The 22,039-nt window shown below is 41.6% G+C and overlaps 1 protein-coding gene across 1 annotated transcript in view; it reads right to left on the bottom strand.

Annotated features, from left to right (window-relative positions):
* The window catches only part of CLINT1 (Clathrin interactor 1), a 32,489-nt gene extending 13,230 nt beyond the window's left edge, over positions 1–19,259 (bottom strand). Inside the window, exons 1-4 of the mRNA XM_035730746.2 lie at positions 18,041–19,259; positions 16,757–16,895; positions 6,251–6,422; positions 893–1,156 (exon numbers count right to left, since the gene is read on the bottom strand). Coding sequence (XP_035586291.2) covers positions 893–1,156; positions 6,251–6,422; positions 16,757–16,763 — 443 coding nt within the window. The 5' untranslated portion in view covers positions 16,764–16,895; positions 18,041–19,259. The remainder of the gene's footprint in view (positions 1–892; positions 1,157–6,250; positions 6,423–16,756; positions 16,896–18,040) is intronic.
* Between the last annotated feature and the right edge of the window lie 2,780 nt (positions 19,260–22,039).

A 22,039-nucleotide genomic window follows, 5' to 3' on the forward strand; every position in this document is an offset into this window, starting at 1 on the left:
ATGTATTTGAGTTATACGCCGATATTTTTCTTCAAACTTTTGTTTTCATTATCAGGTGTCGATATGAGATCATGTAAAAAAACTTGCCCCAGTAAATGAAAAACATTCAGCTACATAAGCAAAAACAAGCCGCTTAAAAGCGATAATTAACATGTATGCAATTTTTGATTTAAAAAAGATTTGTTTCAATATCACTATTCTTTTTATAGTAAGCAAAAAATAACTTTTTTTACCAAAACTACATCATTAGAATGTGACAAACGTATACAAACTTAAAGAGAATGCACACATAAAAACCAAGCTTGATTAAGTTATTCCAATGAATTTTCAAAGACAGTTATATCTTACAAAAGTAGTTTAAGTATCCTAGCGTTATTAGATTCTTTACTTATTAATAAGACAACCACAATGATCAAAACAATGTGCTTATGCCAAGGATTAACAGAGAGAGTGAAAGAGAGGGGAGATGAATGGAACATTATGAAGTCTATCAAACGTAAGTTAAATTATCAGCAATCACAAGTTATTCTTTGATGAATCAAGGTACATATATGGTTGTTAATATAACGAATAATGCGACAGATTGTTAGTTAATGATTTAAATTTGTTGAAATTAGACAATAATTAACTAAACGCCTTGTAGGCTACCGATTGTTTGCATGATGATTAAACTAGATGAAGCTGTGAATCTATGTGACTGGTAGCAAGCTACTCATTTTTTCTCCATAATACATGTTTGAAAGATAAATATATTGATGATTATGAAATGATAGATCATATAAAATTTATCATATATTAATTTACAACCAAAACAGGGGCATAAACGTTAAAACCGGTATTTTCCACACAAAAAGTGCTCATTTTGTTTCATTGGAGAACATAAACCACCTACTTTGATCTATTATCTTGAGGATTTTTGGAGAAAATTAAATCCTTAGTAGATTCTTTGGCCAAATCCCACGCTTCTTTGAACTGCTCTAAAACATCGTCCATTACACCACGTTCTTTACCCACATGCCAATCATCAAAATTACCCAACCTAGGCGGGGGTAGGTCTGATTTATGTTCGGATATTGTCACTCTAGGTTTGGCACGCGATTGAAATGTAAAGTTTTTGGATGCGTAAGTTTCTTTATCATAGTCATCAAGTGAATCACTTCAAATAACATAAGAATTCATGTAAAGCACGAGCATATACATATGTATGTAAGTACACATAAAGGATGAAATATGTTGGACAGCAAAATAGCCAAGCATGAATTTACAATGAAATACAAGGAGCGGAAAGCAGAACAAAAGGATGAAACATATAAGCACACAAAGCAGAAAAAACAATGGTCCAAGGACCAAATTATACGGTAAGCATTCGCATATATACATATATAGAATTCCAAAAGAATAGGGGGAAAGAAAACAATAAGAAACAATTAGTGACACGTAGTAATAAATGACACGTTTAATACTCTAATTAGCGTGATTGTGTAACACTATATCAAAATACAGAGTAGTAAGTTAAAAGATACTTTTACCACAAAATTCTGGAGATATTCAAAATTTACCGCCGTATGTAGTTACCCTCTGACAGTAAGTATTCGCAAAACCCTCTCCCGACCCTAACAAACCAGTAGATATAAAAGGTTTGCGCAAGCGCACAATAGTAGCCAAAGGTAAACACTTGAAGATATTTAGTGTATTTTGAAAATATTCACCTAGTACTCCTTAGTCGTCTCTAATTTATTGAAACATATATAGAAGCGATAAAAATCTGTATGGAATAAATCGCGTCTAATTTCTTAAGAGTTTTACAGATTTTATATTTCCGACTAAACGTTTCTTAGAAATTACATCTATATTATAGCATAGAAGCCAACTAGGTATTTAAATTAATAACGTAAATACGAGGATGAACAGCGATGGATTGAATTTTAGTGGCATATATAAATAAGGACGGAAAATTTTGAGGAAAGAACGAAATTTGTGAACAATTTACCAGTAGTTAGTACATAGCTTACGAATGGTTGATATTATTTGATTACGACATAATATATCATGCACGCATCAACTGATTATATATATGATGCATGTAACTTGACATTAATTCTTGTTTAGACTAACAAAGGTAAGGATTTCGTGGAAAGAGTGAATTCATTCATCTGAGAGGAGATAGCAGCAAGTTACTTGGCATAACATCTTAATCTTAATTACTAGGGTCATAAAGCACATTGCTAACACTACTTATTATGGTATCTAATGTCTCATAAGGATTTATAGAAACCAATATTTAATCCCACATAAATCTCATCTTATATCAATATGGATTTATTCAACCCGACCGTTGCTGCTACCTTGATGTGGTGTTCGGGCTTGCATATCGTGATGAACCAATCGAGCTATACTGGCTGGAACAATTGCTCCTCAAGGTCCTACCATGTCAGACAGGTCGTTTGAACAGCAGTAAGACTAAAAGCAACAAACCCAAGGTCCGAAGGCGAAGTCGTACTGCTACATGTACAGAGGTGTGACAGCAGTAAGGTGTTTCCTTCAAGCAACCAGCATGACAGCGATGCTGTCTTCTCACAAGGAGGGGTGGGGTTAGAAAAGGTCGACCCTAAAAGTGCACACCTCGCCTTATCCCACGGATATTCGTCTCCGGCGGTAAGGTCTCAACAAGTACGGAGCTAACACAAAAATTACCCATAGGAAGGTCGTGTGTGACCGACCTCAAGCAGTTGTCCCTTGGGCACTGCGGTCACGCTCACAAGTCACTAAGACCTCCTCTAATCCAACTTCCTTCTCAGGTACCTCCAGAAGAACCCTTCCACGGTGTGGGCAACCGGGAAGTGATAACCGCCCTCATACTTCTAACAACACTCAAGATCACTGACTGACTGTATATATTCACAAAACAAACAGTTAGTGCCGAAACACATAAGTCATTATTTAGACACTTTGTCTTCAGTGGAATTTCAAAGAGCTAGCTGCAATATTTAACTCCGCCTGTAGCTCTTATAGGGTTACTGCCGGTCCCAAGCACGGGTAAAGGAGGAGGGTTGGGCATGGGGTTAGCGTCCCCATCCCGTAGAAAACTAACTCGCTAAAAAAACGCTTACCAGAAAAAATAATCCAAACCATTTTAACTCTGCCCTGGGAGTTAGAAGGTCTTCATTTAGAAGAATTATGACGCTTCATGGTGAAAGCCGAGTTCCTTCGGAGGCCACGAGGCCGATGCCCCTTCTAACAACCAGAGCAAAAATTTTTATAGGTACATGGAACGTTCGAACAATGTGGGAAACCGGGAAGACCAGTCAAATAGCAACTGAAATGAGGAGATACAACTTAGCAGTACTGGGAATCAGCGAAACCCATTGGACCCAAGCTGGACAGAAAAGGCTAGCCACGGGAGAGATGCTGCTATACTCCGGTCACGAAGAGGAAAATGCTCCACACACTCAGGGAGTCGCTCTTATGCTGTCCAAAGTAGCACGAAATGCACTTGTAGGATGGGAATCTCACGGATCCAGAATCATCAAAGCACCATTCAAAACAAAGGAGGGGATCTTAATGAATATTATCCAATGTTATGCACCCACCAATGATAGCAACGACGACATTAAAGATCAATCCTACGAGCGGCTGCAGTCAACCATAGAGAAGTGCCCAAGAAAGGACCTCACCATTCTGATGGGAGATCTAAATGCCAAGGTCGGAATAGACAACACTGGATATGAAGATATTATGGGACGACATGGACTGGGAGAAAGAAATGAAAATGGAGAAAGATTTGCAAATCTATGTGCATTCAACAAATTGGTCATAGGAGGCACAATATTTCCACACAAGCGTATACACAAGGCTACATTGATCTCACCGGACCACACTACAGAGAACCAAATAGATCATATTTGCATCAACAAAAAATTCCGAAGGACAATGGAAGATGTGAGAACCAGGAGAGGTGCTGACGTAGCTTCAGATCACCACCTAGTTGTAGCCAATTTAAAACTGAAGCTAAAAAAGAACTGGACAAGTGGACAAACAGCAATACAAAGGTTCAATACAGCCTTCCTTCGAGATACTGACAAACTTCAATGAATTCAAGATAGCTCTCAACAACAGGTTCCAAGCCTTACAAGATCTACTGAAAGAAGAAGAAACTACTATGGAGGACAACTGGAAAGGCATCAAGGAAGCATTAACTTCAACGTGTCAAGAGGTTCTCGGTCTAAAGAAATACCATCATAAGGAATGGATCTCTACAGAAACACTGGACAAGATCAAAGAAGGGAAGAACAAGAAGACAGCAGTAAACAACAGCCGAACACGAGCAGAGAAAGTCCAAGCACAAGCTGAATACATAGAAGCAAACAAACAAGTGAAGAGGAGCATTAGAGCCGACAAGAAGAAATACGTTGAAGAACTAGCAACGACGGCAGAAAAAGCTGCTAGAGAAGGAAATATGAAACAGCTTCACAATACAACGAAGAAACTATCAGGGAAATACAGTAAACCAGAGAGGCCGGTCAAAGACAAAGAAGGCAAGCCAATCACCGAAATTCAACAACAGCGTAACAGATGGGTAGAATACTTCGAGGAACTCCTGAATAGGCCGGCTCCAATGAATCCACCGGACATCGAAGCAGCACACATAGATCTTCCTATAGATGTCAATCCACCAACGACGGAAGAAATTAGAATGGCCGTCAGACAAATCAAGAACGGGAAAGCAGCAGGACCCGACAACATACCAGCTGAAGCACTGAAATCAGACGTCGAAGCAACCACAAGCATGCTTTATCTTCTATTCAAAAAGATTTGGGAGGAGGAACAAGTGCCGATGGACTGGAAAGAAGGACACCTCGTCAAGATTCCAAAGAAAGGAGATCTGAGCAAATGTGAAAACTACAGAGGCATTACACTACTGTCAATACCAGGGAAAGTCTTCAACAGATTGTTGCTGAACCGGATGAAGGATGCAGTAGACGCCCAACTTCGAGATCAACAAGCTGGATTCCGTAAGGATCGGTCGTGCACAGACCAAATTGCAACACTACGGATCATCGTCGAACAATCAGTTGAGTGGAACTCATCACTATACATCAACTTCATTGATTATGAAAAGGCATTTGACAGTGTAGATAGGAGGACATTATGGAAACTTCTTCGACACTACGGAGTTCCTGAGAAGATTGTCAATATTATCCGGAACTCATACGACGGACTACAGTGCAAAGTAGTGCATGGAGGACAGCTGACAGATGCATTTCAAGTAAGGACCGGAGTCAGACAAGGCTGTTTACTCTCTCCCTTCCTCTTTCTTCTGGTGGTCGACTGGATTATGAAGACCTCAACATCTGAAGGAAAACACGGAATACAATGGACAGCTCAGAACCAATTAGACGATTTGGACTTCGCAGATGACCTAGCCCTCCTATCACGTACACACGAACAGATGCAGATGAAGACAGCCAGTGTAGCAGCAGTCTCTGCATCAGTAGGCCTCAGCATACACAAAGGGAAAACTAAGGTCCTCAAATTCAAAGCGGAGAACAGCAATCCAATCACACTTGATGGCGAAACTCTGGAAGATGTAGAGTCCTTCACATACCTGGGAAGCATCATCGATGAACAAGGAGGATCCGATGCAGACGTAAAGGCGAGGATCGGCAAAGCAAGGGTCGCATTCCTACAATTGAAGAACATATGGAACTCAAAACAACTTTCAACCAATATCAAAGTGAGAATCTTCAATACGAACGTCAAGGCAATTCTACTGTATGGAGCTGAAACTTGGAGAACTACAACAACCACAATCAAGAAAGTACAAGTATTTATAAATAGCTGTCTACGCAAGATACTCAACATCCATTGGCCGGATACCATCAGCAATAGCCTTCTGTGGGAGAGAACAAACCAACTTCCAGCTGAAGAGGAAATTAGGAAAAGACGATGGAAATGGATAGGACATACATTACGCAAATCGTCGAACTGCATCACGAGGCAAGCCCTAACTTGGAATCCTGAAGGGAAGCTAAAAAGAGGAAGGCCAAAGAACACATTGCGTCGGATAATAGAAGCAGATATGAAAGCGATGAATTACAACTGGACGGAGCTAGAAAGGATTGTCCAGGACAGGGTTGGATGGAGAATGCTGGTGAGCGGCCTATGCTCCTTCACGAGGAGTAACAGGCGTAAGTAAGTAAGTAAGTAAGCTGCAATATTTGACAGAATATTTGGTATAACGATAACTTACGATCTTTGACCGTAATCTCCACCATTCTTATATGAAGAATAACCCCAATCTAAATCATTGGTATTTCCATAACCTGTGTAAATGTGTCGACTAGCCCTGGCCTTTTGACGTTCTTGCTGTAACTTTTCTGAGTCTTGTATAAGGTCGATTACTTCTTGAACTCTGATGCGAACTATAATATGAATGTTTTAAATTAAAACTAAGGTATATGGAAAAAGAGCGCTTATATACTGAACAAAATATAACATAATAACACAGCAATAGCATTAAGCACATCTGTTTTTGGAATAAAATTAACTGTTTCTTATTTTCATTCTACGAGATGTTTTCAACATACATTAGACTTTCACCACATTATGTCCATCTTTTGTCACTTAGTTGGAGGACCCTGATATTTACATGTAACCACTAAGTAATTATACAAGTAGTGTCGCTATGTATGGATGAACGAAGAAAACATGTACTTCGTAAACTCTTCATGAAAACCTTCAAACGAGTGATGAATCAATCTGAGATCTGAACTTTTACTGTGAAAAACACTGGTTTACGAAAAAACTTTATTTCCTTTGCAACTAAGTTATTTTTCCTCAATATACACAATACTGCATTATCAACCAGTTTAATTTATCTACAATTTACAGAGAATTGAAAGTCATTCATTCAATTCAGAATTGAACCTTGGCAGCAATTTGGTTTGAGAACTGTCACAGAACTAGGCCACTCATTACAACATAAGATATCCATGAAGTTTTTACAACTAATTATCTTAGGTAACATTTCAGAGAAAATAGTGACTTATTAACCCAGGATAGCATGAATGAATTAGAAACATCATGAACTATTCATGATATTTATTTTATTGGCTGTTTATATAGTTGATGTTTTCGAACTTTCAAAGGGTTTAAAACAATGTAAATTTTCGTCTCTTTAATAACATAAGAAATTTTTAATCAACTGCAATCACATTATTTTTTATATTACCGAGAAAACTGAAGATAAATGCAATTTGAGCGACTAATTTTTCCTCATTGTTCATATTTTAGTCTTTCAAATAATTTTCAATTGCATAAAGAGTACATCAAAACCATTGTTAAGGTGAGAATCTTCCAACAAAAATGATAGCAAGCACACATTATACGGAAGTGCTTAAAAACAATTGCATGGTGCCCTGGTACGGCCGAGGAGGGGAGAGTCAGCACTTCCTCTAGAAATGCCCTCTCATGGCCACATGCATACAACTACCGTTACGGAAGTCCTACTCACTACTTTCTCACGGCAAAACTGTTGTTTAATTTATTTGAACATATAAATATTGGTAAAAGAGGGCACCAAATATATATGCGCCACACAATGATGAGAATGGGAAGACTTAAAGGACGTAAGGTGCGTGTAAAAAAAAACAATAATGACCACAAATTAGTGTATGGTAGTGAACTAGTAATAATAATGGGGGAAACAGAAACGTATAGTCAGAAGAGATCTTTCAGTTAAGGAAGATACAACCACTCTTTATGAGGGAAGTAGAAGGTAACAGCACGATCGCCACTGACTTCTATTCTGAGCCATATCTGATAACGTCTCTAGCCAATGTGTTACACCATCTCTTGTACCCCAGCCAGGGAGTCGTGAAGGACCAACAGAAGCCAGCCCTTTGCAGCTTTCTTTCAGACCCCGACACTATGTCATACACTGACCACCTCTCCGCTTTTTCCAACCAGTCCCAGAGTCGGCAAATAATGCACGACGTGGAATTCTCTGGGACGACATTCGTAAAACATGTCCAAGCCACCGAAGTCGGTGTTTCAAGATGGTGACACCAATTGCATTATCGTCTCTGTGCCCGAACACACGATGCCGAACCTCTGCATTACCAACATGGTGTTACCACTAGATGTCAGCAATACTTCAGAGACAACAATGATCAAACACAGAGAGTCGTCTAACATCCTCAACTCGGAGAGGCCAGGTTTCACAAGTATGGAGTAAAACTGTTCTCACCGACGCGTTGTAGATCCGACCTTTTACGGCCAGACTGATATCACGAAGGCGCCAAAGATGGCCCAGATTGGCATAAGCCGCTCTGTCTTTCACTATACGTGCGTTGATCTCATCACTCACGCCACCACCAGCACTTATGCAGCTACCCAGATACACGAGCCTCTCGACTACTGCTATCTGCTCACCGTCCAGAGTGCAGGATTAGAATCCTGCCAGTCTTGTAGAAGTACTTTACACTTCGAAGGTGCAAAGCACATACCATACCTACGGACACTGGTTGCCAACTGATTAAGTGCGGATTGCATGGCTTGAGGATTATCGCACAGTAAGACAATATCATCCGCATACTCAAGGTCGAGAAGTATTGCTCCAGGCAATAAATCCACACCGCCGTTACTTACATTCATCAGGGCTATTTCCGGAATGTCATCGATGGTAAAGTCGAAGAAGAATGGTGAGATTGAGCAAACCTGTCTAACCCCACTGCTTGAGTGGAACAGTGGAGAGAGGTGGTTTTATGCCCTCTATCTGCCTGAGGTGCATGTTTATTTACTTATTTAAACACATAAACATTGGTACAAAGAGGCACCAAATAGATATACGCCACATAAATCACTCGATTTGTGTGAGGGCTGTAATACTGCCCGGGTGCCCAGACCGAAGCAGGTGGTTTTCTTAGGAGGCCACACCCCGGGCCTTTGACCTAAAGGTCTAACCCACAAGGCAGTGGAGCATCGTGAGGAGATGCAGTCCAATGGTAGCCAGTGACCAAGATTGGTTCATATGCCATTTGTTCCCGCAGAATACTGGAGCCCATGTGGACCATTGGTTTGGAATCTGGTTAAAGCGCCGGACATTCGCTTTTCGTCCTCTCGATTTCGTAAACAACACCCCTGCCACGAGAAGGCAGTGAGTAGGACTTCCCTGGCAGAGACTGTATACGCGTGACCGTGTGTGAGCATTTCGAGAGGGAGGGCGGCCATACCAGGGCATTTGGAGGCGATGTGCATGTATATAGAGCTTTTAGGATGTCAATAAACGTCGCAGTCACACCTTTTCAATATACAATCACAGAGTGCAGTGCTGTTCAACGAATCGAAGGCAGTCATGATGTTAGGAAACACTACGATTGCTCGCCTATGACAAGTATGACGGTGATATGGTAAATACATCCTCGACCAGAACGAAAACCAGACTGCTCCTGGCGAGTCAATCATTCTCGGGTTTTGAACAACCTAAGTACAACGGAAGCCAAAAGTTTGGAAGCAGTCAGTCCCTCAGCTAAAACGTAGGACCAGGCACATATATGCATCGGTCCAAGTTGCCATACCTCATTAAAACAACAAGATGAACACCGGATTCATAGAAGTAGTTAAGTCAATGGTCCCGACCGTTGTTGCTACCTTGACGTGGTGGTCGGGCTTGCATATCGTAGTGAAGCAACCGAGCTATACTGGCTGGAACAATTGCTCCTCAAGGTCTTACCATGTCAGACAGGTCGTTTGAACAGCGGTAAGACTAAAAGCAACAAACCCAAGGTCCGAAGGCGAAGTCGTACTGCTACATGTACAGAGGTGTGACAGCAGTAAGGTGTTTCCTTCAAGCAACCAGCATGACAGCGATGCTGTCTTCTCACAAGGAGGGGTGGGGTTAGAAAAGGTCGACCCTAAAAGTGCACACCTCGCCTTATCCCACGGATATTCGTCTCCGGCGGTAAGGTCTCAACAAGTACGGAGCTAACACAAAAATTACCCATAGGAAGGTCGTGTGTGACCGACCTCAAGCAGTTGTCCCTTGGGCACTGCGGTCACGCTCCTAGGTCACTAAGACCACACCGAATCCAATTTCCTTTTCAGGTACCTCCAGAAGAACCCTTCCACGGTGTGGGCAACCGGGAAGTGATAACCGCCCTCATACCTCTAACAGCACTCAAGACCACTGTATTCATAACCAACCTCCGTCTTCACTTTCTATTATTCCTCCTACATCGACTTTCAACTCTAAATTTCCTCTTTCAGCTTCCTCCTCAAGCGTCACCATAGCCAACGATTCTAGTGCTCAAAACACTGTCCCATGTCTACTGAAACCTCGCTCCAAACTACACATTGGAGCCTTCAACGTACGCACCCTATGCCAAATCGGTCAACAAGCTCCCTTCGCTAGAACCCTAGAATCTCGTACCATTGGTGTATGCTGTGTCTCTGAAACACACATACAGGATCCCAGTGTGGTCATTCCCTTGACCTCACCTCGTCAAAACGGAGAGCCAACGAGATACACCCTCCGTGTATCTCGTGACCCGACGGCCAGCTCTCGTGGACTGGCAAGAGTAGGCATAGCACTAAGCATGAGGGCGGAACAAGCACTGTTAGAGTGAATCCCCGTTAACAGTCGTTTATGTGCTGTTCGGCTAAACGGCTCCGTAAGAACTCGGAAGGATAGGGACACACGTCGTTGCCTTTTTGTCGTTTCTGCCTACGCTCCCACCGAGTGCAGCTCAGATGAAGTAAAAGATGAATTTTACAGAAAGCTATCTGAACTTCTTCAGAAAGCTAAACGTTCAGACATAGTACTCGTAGGGGGTGACTTTAATGCCCAGATAGGTAATTTAAACCAAACAGAAAGGCATTTAGGTGGGTATTTCAGTATTCCGGTTCAGCGAACAGATAATGGTGATCGTCTGCTGCAACTGTGCTCAGACAATCGTTTATTTTTAGCAAACACAAATTTTAAGCATAAGGAAAGACATCGTCTAACATGGCGACCCCCTACACCAAACCAACGATGGACTCAAATAGACCATATTGCCACCAGTCATCGTTGGAGAGGGTCGGTACAAGATTGCCGCTCATTCTGGAGTACCTGCTTGAACTCCGACCATGCCCTAATACGGACACGCATCTGCTTGTGCCTCACTGGACGCCAAAAAGCCTCAGTAAAAAGACCCATTAGAACTGAATTGAGTAACGAGAAAACCAAAAGTAGGTTCCAGGAACAACTGAGGTCACAATTAGGTAGTTCTGAAAACGTGGTTGACCCAGATGTTGCTTGGAAAGCTATACAAACAGCAGTGACATCTATCAGTGATTTAAACCACAGGGTTACAAAAAACCAATGGATTTCCTCTAGGTCTATTGCACTGATGGATTCTCGTAAACTCATCCCATCAGGCTCTGAACACGATGAAGAGCGACGACAAATTAGATCTAGGTTAACCAAAAGTCTAAGGAACGACCGTGAGCAGTGGTGGGCAACGAAAGCAAAAGAGATGGAAAAGGCGGCGACTATAGGGAACACAAGACAGCTCTACAGACTAATAAAAGAAACTGGAATTAATAAGTCAAGTGTAAGTCAGACTATTTCGGAAAAAGACGACACTCATCTGCTCCCAGTCCAGACGTTTAGAACGATGGGCGGAACATTTCAGAGAACAGTTCAGCTGGCCTTCAGCTACTCTACAACTACCCTCCATTCCCAGACAGAGTGAATGGAGCATTGAAGTAGGTTCCCCAACTCTAGCAGAAGTTCAAAAGGCTATAGTTAATCTGAAACGAGGAAGGGCAGATGGATTGTCTCCAGAGGTCTTTAAAGATGGTGGTCCAAGTTTAGCGACTAGGTTGACGAATATTTTAACTAAGACCTGGGAGTTAGACGTTATCCCATCTGACTGGTCACAATCACTTATCGTCCCAATATATAAGAGAGGGTCAAAATCATCCTGTGACAACCATAGAGGGATTAGTTTAACTAATATAGTATCTAAAATACTAGCCTCGATAATTATCAGACACTTAACTAGGACTCGTGAACTGCAAACACGAGAGAATCAAGCTGGCTTCAGACCTGGTCGTGGCTGCATCGACCACATATTCACCATTCGTCAGGTTCTAGAACACAGACATACTTATCGGCGTCCGACAATGGTGGTCTTTCTTGATTTAAAAGCAGCATTTGACTCGGTAGACCGCGAGATTCTGTGGCAGTGTCTGTCATTGAAAAGTGCACCACAGAAGTACATAAACCTTGTGAAGGCTCTTTACTCGAACACTACTAGTCGAGTCAGAGCTTATGGCGAACTTTCATCTGCTTTTGCAACCTCAAGTGGTGTCCGTCAAGGCTGTCCACTTTCCCCATTTTTGTTTAACTTCATCATAGATCTACTGATGGAAATAACTTTCTCGTCGACTGAGTTCTCGGGTATTGATCTCCTACCAGGAGGTCCACTTATCGACTTAGAATACGCGGATGACATAGTCCTGTTTGGTGAAGACGCTGACAAAATGCAGAGTCTTTTGGTAGCACTGAGCAACAATGCCAGAATGTTTGGAATGCACTTCTCTCACTCTAAATGCAAGTTGTTGCTTCAGAACTGGTCTGCGTCAACACCTGAACTAAGGATAGGGAGTGAAGTAGTCGAACGCGTTGACAACTTCACTTATCTTGGAAGTCTGGTCAGCCCTAATGTGTTGGTGTCTGACGAAATCTCTGCACGGATTCGAAAAGCTCAATTGGCTTTTGCCAACTTACGTCACCTTTGGCGAAGGCGAGATATCCGTCTATCAATAAAAGGACGAGTATACTGCGCGGCAGTCCGTTCTGTTTTAATTTATGGCTGTGAAACATGGTCATTAAGAGTAGAAGACACTCGTAAGCTACTAGTATTTGACCACAGATGCCTCAGAAATATTGTTGGCGTCTGCTGAGGTTAGACGCAGGGTATTAGGGAATGATGGTAAATCAGTCGATAAGGTTGTGAATCTTCATCGACTGAGATGGTTGGGCCACGTGTTACGTATGCCCGAACACCGATTACCACGACGTGCAATGGTAATCGGTGTTCGGGATGGTTGGAAGAAAGTTAGGGGCGGCCAAACCAAAATGTGGCATCAGTGCTTGAAGACGTTAACTTCTAGTCCGAGCCATGTTGGGAGATGCAGACTACTTGGTTGGGGTCCGCGTGACTATCGTAAGCAATGGTTGGAGATTGTGGGTGACATGGCTCAGAATCGATCACAATGGCGTCGGTGTATACACTCTCTATCTTCCCTTAAACTAGATTAAAATTGCTTCATATCTTTCTTTCTACGAACTAATTCTTTCTTCCTGTACTATGTCCTTACATGCAATCTTTTATATATTACCACCTCTAAATTAACTACTTTTATGAATCCGGTGTTCATTTTGTTGTTTTAATGAGGTGTGGCAACTTGGACCGATGCATATATGTGTCTGGTCCTACGTTGTAGCCGACTGACTGACTTAAGTCAATGGTGGTAATATATAAAAGAAAGATTGCGTATAAGGATATAGTATAGGAAGAAAGAATTAGTTCGTAGAAAGAAAGATATGAAGCAATTTTAATCTAGTTTAAGGGAAGATAGAGAGTGTATACACCGACGCCATTGTGATCGATTCTGAGCCATGTCACCCACAATCTCCAACCATTGCTTACGATAGTCACGCGGACCCCAACCAAGTAGTCTGCATCTCCCAACATGGCTCAGACTAGAAGTTAACGTCTTCAAGCACTGATGCCACATTTTGGTTTGGCCGCCCCTAACTTTCTTCCAACCATCCCGAACACCGGTTACCATTGCACGTCGTGGTAATCGGTGTTCAGGCCCCAACCATCCCAGTCGACGCAATCGGAAGTAAACCTATCCCCCATAGTTGTTACAGAATTAACGTGAACCCTTTTTAAAGACAGGGAAAACTGTCGACTCGTTCCATAATGTCGGAAAACACTCTACCTCTCAAACCTTTGTAAACAACGTAGTCAGTTCTTAAACCAGAAAGTCACCACCATCTTTAAAAAGAGCCGGAGGTAAGTCGTCTGAGCTCGAGGATCTGTAGCGTTTCAAGAATTGGGATTTCTTGCGGACTTCCGCCTCACTTGGTAGATCAGTCGTCACAGGCCATGGAGGACAGGACAGTCTGATAGATTTTGCCGAGGCAGCAAACCAGTTGAACTGCCCTTCAAAGAACTCTGCCCATCGTCCAAGATGTCGACAGATGTTGGTAGATGGCGTCACGCCATCCTCACAGATTGTTTCGCTCACACTAGACTTCTTGCTGCCAGTGGCCGGATGAGTTGAAAGAGTTTCCGGCAGTTACCAAATGCAGCTTCTGCTTCCAAATCATTGGTATCCACCGACCATCAGGCTTCTTGGTCCTTAAGCAAGCTTTGCTCAACTTCATTACATAACAGTCGTCGTTTGTGGTCAAACTCGCGGTCACACGGAGTAGACCGACGGGCCTCAGTGAGTTGTAAGGCGCCTGAAGAAACCCAGTGCTTATAGGCTGGACGTTTCGCGAAGCCGCAAGCGACTTGACTCGCCATTTTCATAGCGTCATGCAAATGCAACCAATTCTCATCCATACTTTTCAGTGGAATGCTAGCTAGCCTAGAACCTAGCTTGGTTTGATACTTAGTTGCAACATATTTTATTTATTTATTTATTTGAAAACATAAATACCGGCACAAGGGGGCGCCAGTTACATATGAGCCACACAAATCTCATTTGATATGTGTGAGGGCTGTGATACTGCCCGGGTGCCCAAACCGAAGCAGGGTTGCAACAGTTTACTGACACCAATCCGTTTAAGACGATGAGTTCGTTGGCCACTGAAAAGTAAGGTAAGATTGGCGCAAACAAGGGCATGATCAGAGTCCAGATAGGTACTCCAAAAGAAGCGGCAGTCCTGTATACAACCATGCCAGCGGTAGCTGATCGCGATGTGATCAATCTGAGTTCAGGCTTGAGATGCAGATGGAGGGCGTCAGGTGGCACATCGGTGATGACTGTGCCGGAAGTTAGTGCAAGCTAGAAACAGGTTGTGGTCTATGCAAAGTTGCAGTAGACGGTTCCCGTTATCTGACCCGTGACCAACAAATTCCCATTGGTCACTCAAACGATTTTCCTTTGTGCCTAAACGCCTGATCTGTACATTCAAGTCTCCGGCTAGTACTGCAATATCTGTCGAACCTTCTTTCTGTAGAAAAACAGCTAACTGGTGGCATAACTCATCCTTTTTCCTCTATTATTGTCAATATACCTAGGTTCCTGTCTGGAGGTATTGGTGATCAACTGCAACTAGACATAGAAGCCCGTTAAGTGAAAGCTTTTTCTATTCCGTTCATAACCATTTGAATCCTCATCTTTGATCACATCCGGGCTGCAATCTGTCGAGGCATAGGCGGAGATGACGAAGAGACATCGTTTCTCACGCCGATTTCTTCTCACTTTGATGGAACGTCCTAATCTGACAGCACACAACCTACTTTTAATGGGGATCCAATCGATTAGTGCTGCCTCAACTCTAACGCTTAGTGCGACACCAACGCCAGCAAGACCAGACGAAGATGCCACAGGGTCCCCGGATAGTCGCACGTAAAACAAGCTTTTTGAAGCGACAGATGGAGAGCGAATTTGTAGTACTTCACTAGTCTTCAGTACGGGTCTCGGATAGACAACAAACGTCGACATTAAGACTTTCTAAAGACATAGCCAGCCCTATCTGTTGTCCAACCTGCATAAGTGTGCGAACGTTGAAGACAGCCAGTTTGAATGGTGCACGTGGTTTCAGAAAAACTGCTTCAGTACTCATATTCGGTGGTAGCATACAATTTTCAACCAGGCAGTGACTCGAGAACGTTTAGATAGAACTGAATTTCCACCATGGGTGAGCTGATGTATAAGTTGAAAAATAAGGATACATAAGGTAGGAATAAAAGAAAGCAGATAAGTGACATATTATATAAAGCAATAATAATAAATAAAGCAATGGAGCATCGTAAGATGAGATGCCAGGGTAAGCTGAGATCCAGTTTGATTCTTCAGGTTTGGAATCAAGATTCCCCAACTCCCCTAGGTAGACTCCACGTGTCCACCAACTCGGTTAGAGCGCCGGACATTCGCTTTTAGTTCTCTCAGTTTCGTAAACAACAAACGAAACTCCGACGCTTTAACCGAGTTGGTGGACACGTACGGTCCACCTAAGGGAGTTGGGAAACCCTGATTCCAAACCATGGTGCACATGGGCTCCAGTATCCTGAGAGAGGAAACGGCGTATGAACGAATCGTTGGTCACCGGCTACCATCGGACTGTATCTCCTTACGATGCTCCACTACCTTGTGGATCAGACCTTTAGGTCGAAGGCTCGCGATGTGACCCCTCAAGAAAACCACCTGCTTCAGTTTGGGCATCCAAGTAGTATCCCAGCCCTCACATAAATCATTCGATCTATGTGGCGCATATCTATTTGGTGCTTTCTTGTACCAATGTTTGCGTTTAAGTAAAATAAAGGTCACTCACGGTAGCACAAGGACATACGAATTAACAGTAACATTCGTGACTAACAAATACTAAATACACGATAAGTCGTATCATTCACCAGTTTTAACAGCTTGATTGTGCTTTACTCATATTTAGAGTTCCTTCTGCAAGTTATCATATAAAAATCTGATAATACATAAACACGTTATGGAGTACTGAACAATCGCTTACCATTCATTCCTTGATCCTTTCCATTCTCATCAAAATACCGAAAAGATTCGAGTGTACGAATGTCGTATATATGATCTTGAGCACTTTGTAACACATAATCAGAACCATTTTTCAAAAGAAAGGTAAGGACAACCAAAGACTACAAGTAAAAAATAAAACGAAACGTTTGGACTAGTACTGAAATTTCACTGTGAAATTTTTTAATAAATTATGACAATAAATCGGAGTGGTATTGCATCATAAAGTTGTAGATCTATTAATTCCCACTATGGAAGGAACCTTAGTGGTCTGTATTGTAACACCAAAAACTATTCAAATAATAATACAGAAATACATTAAGTCAGAAAGCTGGCAGGTCAGTTAGTGTACGTTATTATGATGACAGATTGCTTAATGTGGTAGCTACTGACAGATTTCAATCTGGATATTTTGAAAATTATCACGAGTCAGTTAAAAAATTCATCAAATCAACCACCCAAACAAAGACATATACAAGGATAATTTCAGCAATTATTTTTAACAAGATAAATAACCTGATCAATAAACATATATCCAATTATCACACAGAAACAAATTCACTGAGTAGTGTGAGTTAGATAGAAGATTCTATGCAAACCTTAAAACACTAGCACAAAAACAAACATATTATCCCCACTGAGTAGCCACATGCTTCTATGTGTAAGATTGTATCCAGTAAACTTATGAACCTTCACACTTAAGTAATTTCGTTACGAATTATTCACAATGTCATATCTTGATGATTTTTGACGAAAAGCCTAGTTTTAAAAACTGCGAAGATCCAAATTAAACGTTCTCTGACAATCCTACCAAAACGAGTAACCCATGTTACATATTTCAATTTCTTAATGTATCCTAGTTTAAGATTATCAACAGTGGCTTAGTGGCTAAACCATATGACTTTAAACTACTGAGTTGTAGGCTTAAGAACATGTTGCCTGCGAAAATTCCGGTAGCTGAATAGCATCACCAGGACAAAGGAAGTATAACATAATCAAACATAATGAATTATACTCGGTCATCTCATTTCCTTATCCCCCACACATGTAGATCTCAAAGTTTTAGACTAAATCCCATACTTCGGAACGTAGCCGAAAAGTTTTGGAATCGAAAGCACATTTAGAAAATGGACTAAAAACGTTGCCAGTGAAAGAGACTAGAGAGTGAAGGTGAGTGATCCTAATAGGAAACAGAAAACCAACAAGTGATACACTATAAACTACGCTTGTTATTGTTAAGAACTGAAAAATTGTCATAAATCATTACCTCGAAATTACAGATAAATCCAAGGCGAAATCTACCGAAGCTTTGAAAACTCAAGGTCTCTTCGTTAACTTTTGGAATCTACACAAGATAGTCCAGCACCTGGTAGTTAACATACATCAGGCAGACCTGGATTGTGAGATTTGAACACAGAGTTTAGGTCTTGAATATGAGGTAAATGTGCCAAAACAGGTTCAAGGGGCATAAACCCAAATGTTGAAATGGCGTAACTGCTTTGCATATAAAGAAAGGGTGAGACACTAATTCTACCAAAATGCTTGTTGTGGGTTGATATGGCCTTAAGTTGGGTTACCGTCTATCCATCAATCATGGTGTCAATTATTATTGTTCCGTTTATCTAGAACTGGTCATCAAATTGTTCCCTGGAAATTCAAAAATCGAGATCGAGTCGGTTACACACGTAAAGTGACTAATTAACTTATCCTGCGTACATATGATGTTGTGGCTACATCAGACACAAGGTCACCATAATCTGACGACATGAAATATTGTCGCTCACTGATAAGACAAGTCGACAACCCAGGTCATAATTTAGCAAGGCCAAAATTAAGTAAGGTAAGGTCAAATGACATATGAAGTGTTATAAAAGTGAAATCAGCTTCAGGATTTCTATTATCAACATATTTTGTTGCGTTTAGGCTTGACTATTTACTGTTTGGCTCTACAGTTTCAGTAGATTTCTATAATTTATATGGCTAAAATGTGACAAACTTTGCAGACACCGTATCAAGATTAATGAGTTATATTGCCTACGAAATTATTTGCACACGAGAGACACCTTGAACACATTTAAAAGACATAGTGATGAATGAAGCTCCCTTTTTAAATATACATGCCTTATAAACCCTCCCCCAACTCAGCCTATCTTCAGGATGCATTCTTTTCCATAAAGTTGACATGACTTCCAAGCATGTTTCATAGGTATAAGTATAATCTGCCAACTTTTGTAAAAGACGACCACTTGGACAACACATATCATCATTAGTTGCTTCTCGAACCTTCATTTCCGCCTCCGTGTAATTCATCATTATATTCGTTCTTCTAAAGTAATTTTGAATTACCAGAACCTACACTTTGTCAGCTAATTCCTTTCCCTTATATATTATATCCCGCAGCATGCCCCAATCTGAACATCGAAAACACCTCAGAAAGCAGTTTGAATTAATGCGCTGCCAACAAATAACAGATTTTAGTATACACAAACAAATTACGAATTGCATTATCGTGCCTTAGAATACTAAACATTATGTCACCACTACTAATCTCTCTCATGAATCTGTGACAGATTATTTAGCTGTTCAATGAGTAGTGAAAATCGATTTCATTAAAGAAAAGAATATATTTGTAAAATCTCAGCGTAAGAATTTGAAGTAAATCCAAAGTTTTGCCTGGCATTCTGGTCCAAGATTTTTCATTTGTTGCCTACTCGACAAGAAAATTGATAGCTGCCTGACAATAAGTTCGCTCTCAGTTCATGGACTTTTTTCAAATGTTTTCGTATGAAGATGTCACAGGTATTCAGTGTTTGACAACGCTTCTACCAGTAACACCTAATATATTTCGTTCCCACCCAGAGAAATCAAAAGACAGAGTCGAGGAGATCGGAAGAGTGTATTTGGCGATTACCAATATATCGGAATTCTCTGATCTAATCTAGTTAGCGATTGCGGTTGATGTTGAGCACGTCGTTACCACACGTGATCTGGTGCGGATGCCTGACCGAGCGCCTTCAGCTAGATGAGTCCACTAAAACATATGGTCAGCATCCAATGTCGAAAACTTACAGTGCTATTTATTTTGGGGATTTATTTACCGCTACAGATCACTCCCTCCCCTAGTGGGGCAGTGACGACCCTAAGACGTGGCCAGCCAGAAGTTTAAACCCAACGAGTTTGTCGTTGGTAAACACTCTTCTGATAGCTTACTAAGTGTAGCAGCGTCTGGTCGTCTTTCCTTACTATATGGGACCGAGGTACAACATAGTAAAAAAAGAAAGAGTTACAACGAAAATTTCGACTCCTCGTTAACTGCATCGTTCTTTTCCAGTCGTCCTGGAAAAGAAAAAAGAAAGTGTAAGTGCATGTCGAAATACACTCGTATGTGCGTAAAAACACAATGTCGGCGAAAAAATGGAAAATATACTCAAGCCCACGTAATAGCGTTAAAAAAATGTTTTTTATGTTTTGTTTTGTTTTTTTAATAAAAATATAAATATATAGGCATAATAAAATTGTCTTTTTTTAAAAAAAAATTATATATCGTTAAAAAGAAAGATCGGGATAATATAAAATGTCGAGTAGTGCCTTACGTGCAGTAGTCGTTTAAATGTTCTGGAAATCTTACTCTTCTTCCAGAACGCGTCGTTTTAGGTTTATTTTCAGATACATTCGGAGTATCATCGCTAGTGTTGGTTGTCGTTTGAGGAATTATGAGTGTAGGAGTCGTGTTGTGCGACCGATGCTGAGGCTATCGTTTGTTCCGTTCTTATCGACTATATAGTATTTAGATTCACGTTGAAGAACTTTGAAGGGTCCTTCGTATGCTGATTCGAATGGTCGTCGATGCGAGTCTCGACGAACGAAAACGTGTGTACTATATCGTAAGTCAGGTTGAACGAAAACATCAGTTGATTGAGGTCGAGTGGAAGCAGGTTTAACTGAACGCATTGCGTTTGTAAGCCTGTTCGTGTAGGAGGTTAGATCCAATTTCATTAAAGAGGATGAAGGATCCACGAATTCTCCTGGAAGTCGAAGTGTCGTTCCATAAACGAGTTGAGCCGCAGTGTATCCAATGTCAGCTTTCACTGCATTGCGGATACCTAGTAAGACGAGTGGAAGAGCGTCGGTCCACTGTGAAACGTTTGCAGCTGATAGTGAAGCTTTTAGTTGTCGGTGAAAACGTTCTACCAACCCGTTTGCTTGTGGGTGGTAGGCAGTCGTTCGGAAGCGAGTGGTTCCTAAAAGTGTGGTCAGACGACGGAAAAGATCAGATTCAAACTGACGTCCGCGGTCTGTAGTGATGGTTGAAGGGCAGCCGAAGTTTGCTACCCATCGTTCGACGAAGGTGCGGGCTACTGTTTCAGCAGCGATGTCCTTGATAGGTATTGCTTCTGGCCATCGAGTGAAACGGTCTACGCAGGTTAAGAGGTAAGAGTATCCATTTGAATCTGGTAAAGGTCCTACCAAATCCAGATGAACATGGTCGAAACGAGCATCGGGAGTTTTAAACGAGCCTAAGGGACATTTATTGTGTCTGATAACCTTAGATTTTTGGCAGCTTACACAGTAGCGTGCCCACTCCCTACCTGTAGATGTGTCACAAAGTAAGGTTTCCTTACCTGTTCCCATCTGTTTGATGCGTAGTTTAAGTGTTGTGGACGATAACTCGTGCTGAAGATCACTGTCTTCTTTTTGAAGCTCGGCGAGTTTAAGAAGGTCGATTCCTTGGAAACTGTTCAAGGAAGTTATGCGAGATAAGGCGTCTGCAACTACATTGTTTGCTCCAGAGATGTGTTGAATATCTGAAGTAAACTGCGAAATGTAGTCCAGTTGTCGAGACTCACGAGGAGAGTACTTGTCTGAAGGAGAGCTTAACGAGAAAGTGAGCGGTTTATGGTCCGTGATAAGGGTGAATTCACGGCCTTCGATATAGTGTTGGAAGTGCCGTACAGCACAATACATAGCTAGGAATTCTCTACCGAATGTGCTGTACCTCGATTCGGTGTCTAGCAACCTTCTAGAGAAAAATGCCAAGGGTTGCCAGGAGTTGTTAACCCATTGTTGTAAGACTCCTCCGATTGCCGAGTCGGATGCGTCTACTGCGATACTAATGGGTGCTTCGGTGTCCTGATGTGCGAGCATTGTTGCTTTAGCAATCAGTTCCTTAACTGTGGAGAATGCTTTTCGTGCGGTGTCGTCCAAATTGATGGATTTCGCATTTCCACGAAGTTGGTCGGTCAGAGGTTTCATAAGTAATGCGCAT

This window comes from Schistosoma haematobium, chromosome 1 (genome assembly GCF_000699445.3).
Source record: "Schistosoma haematobium chromosome 1, whole genome shotgun sequence".
Taxonomy (NCBI): Eukaryota; Metazoa; Platyhelminthes; class Trematoda; order Strigeidida; family Schistosomatidae; genus Schistosoma; species Schistosoma haematobium.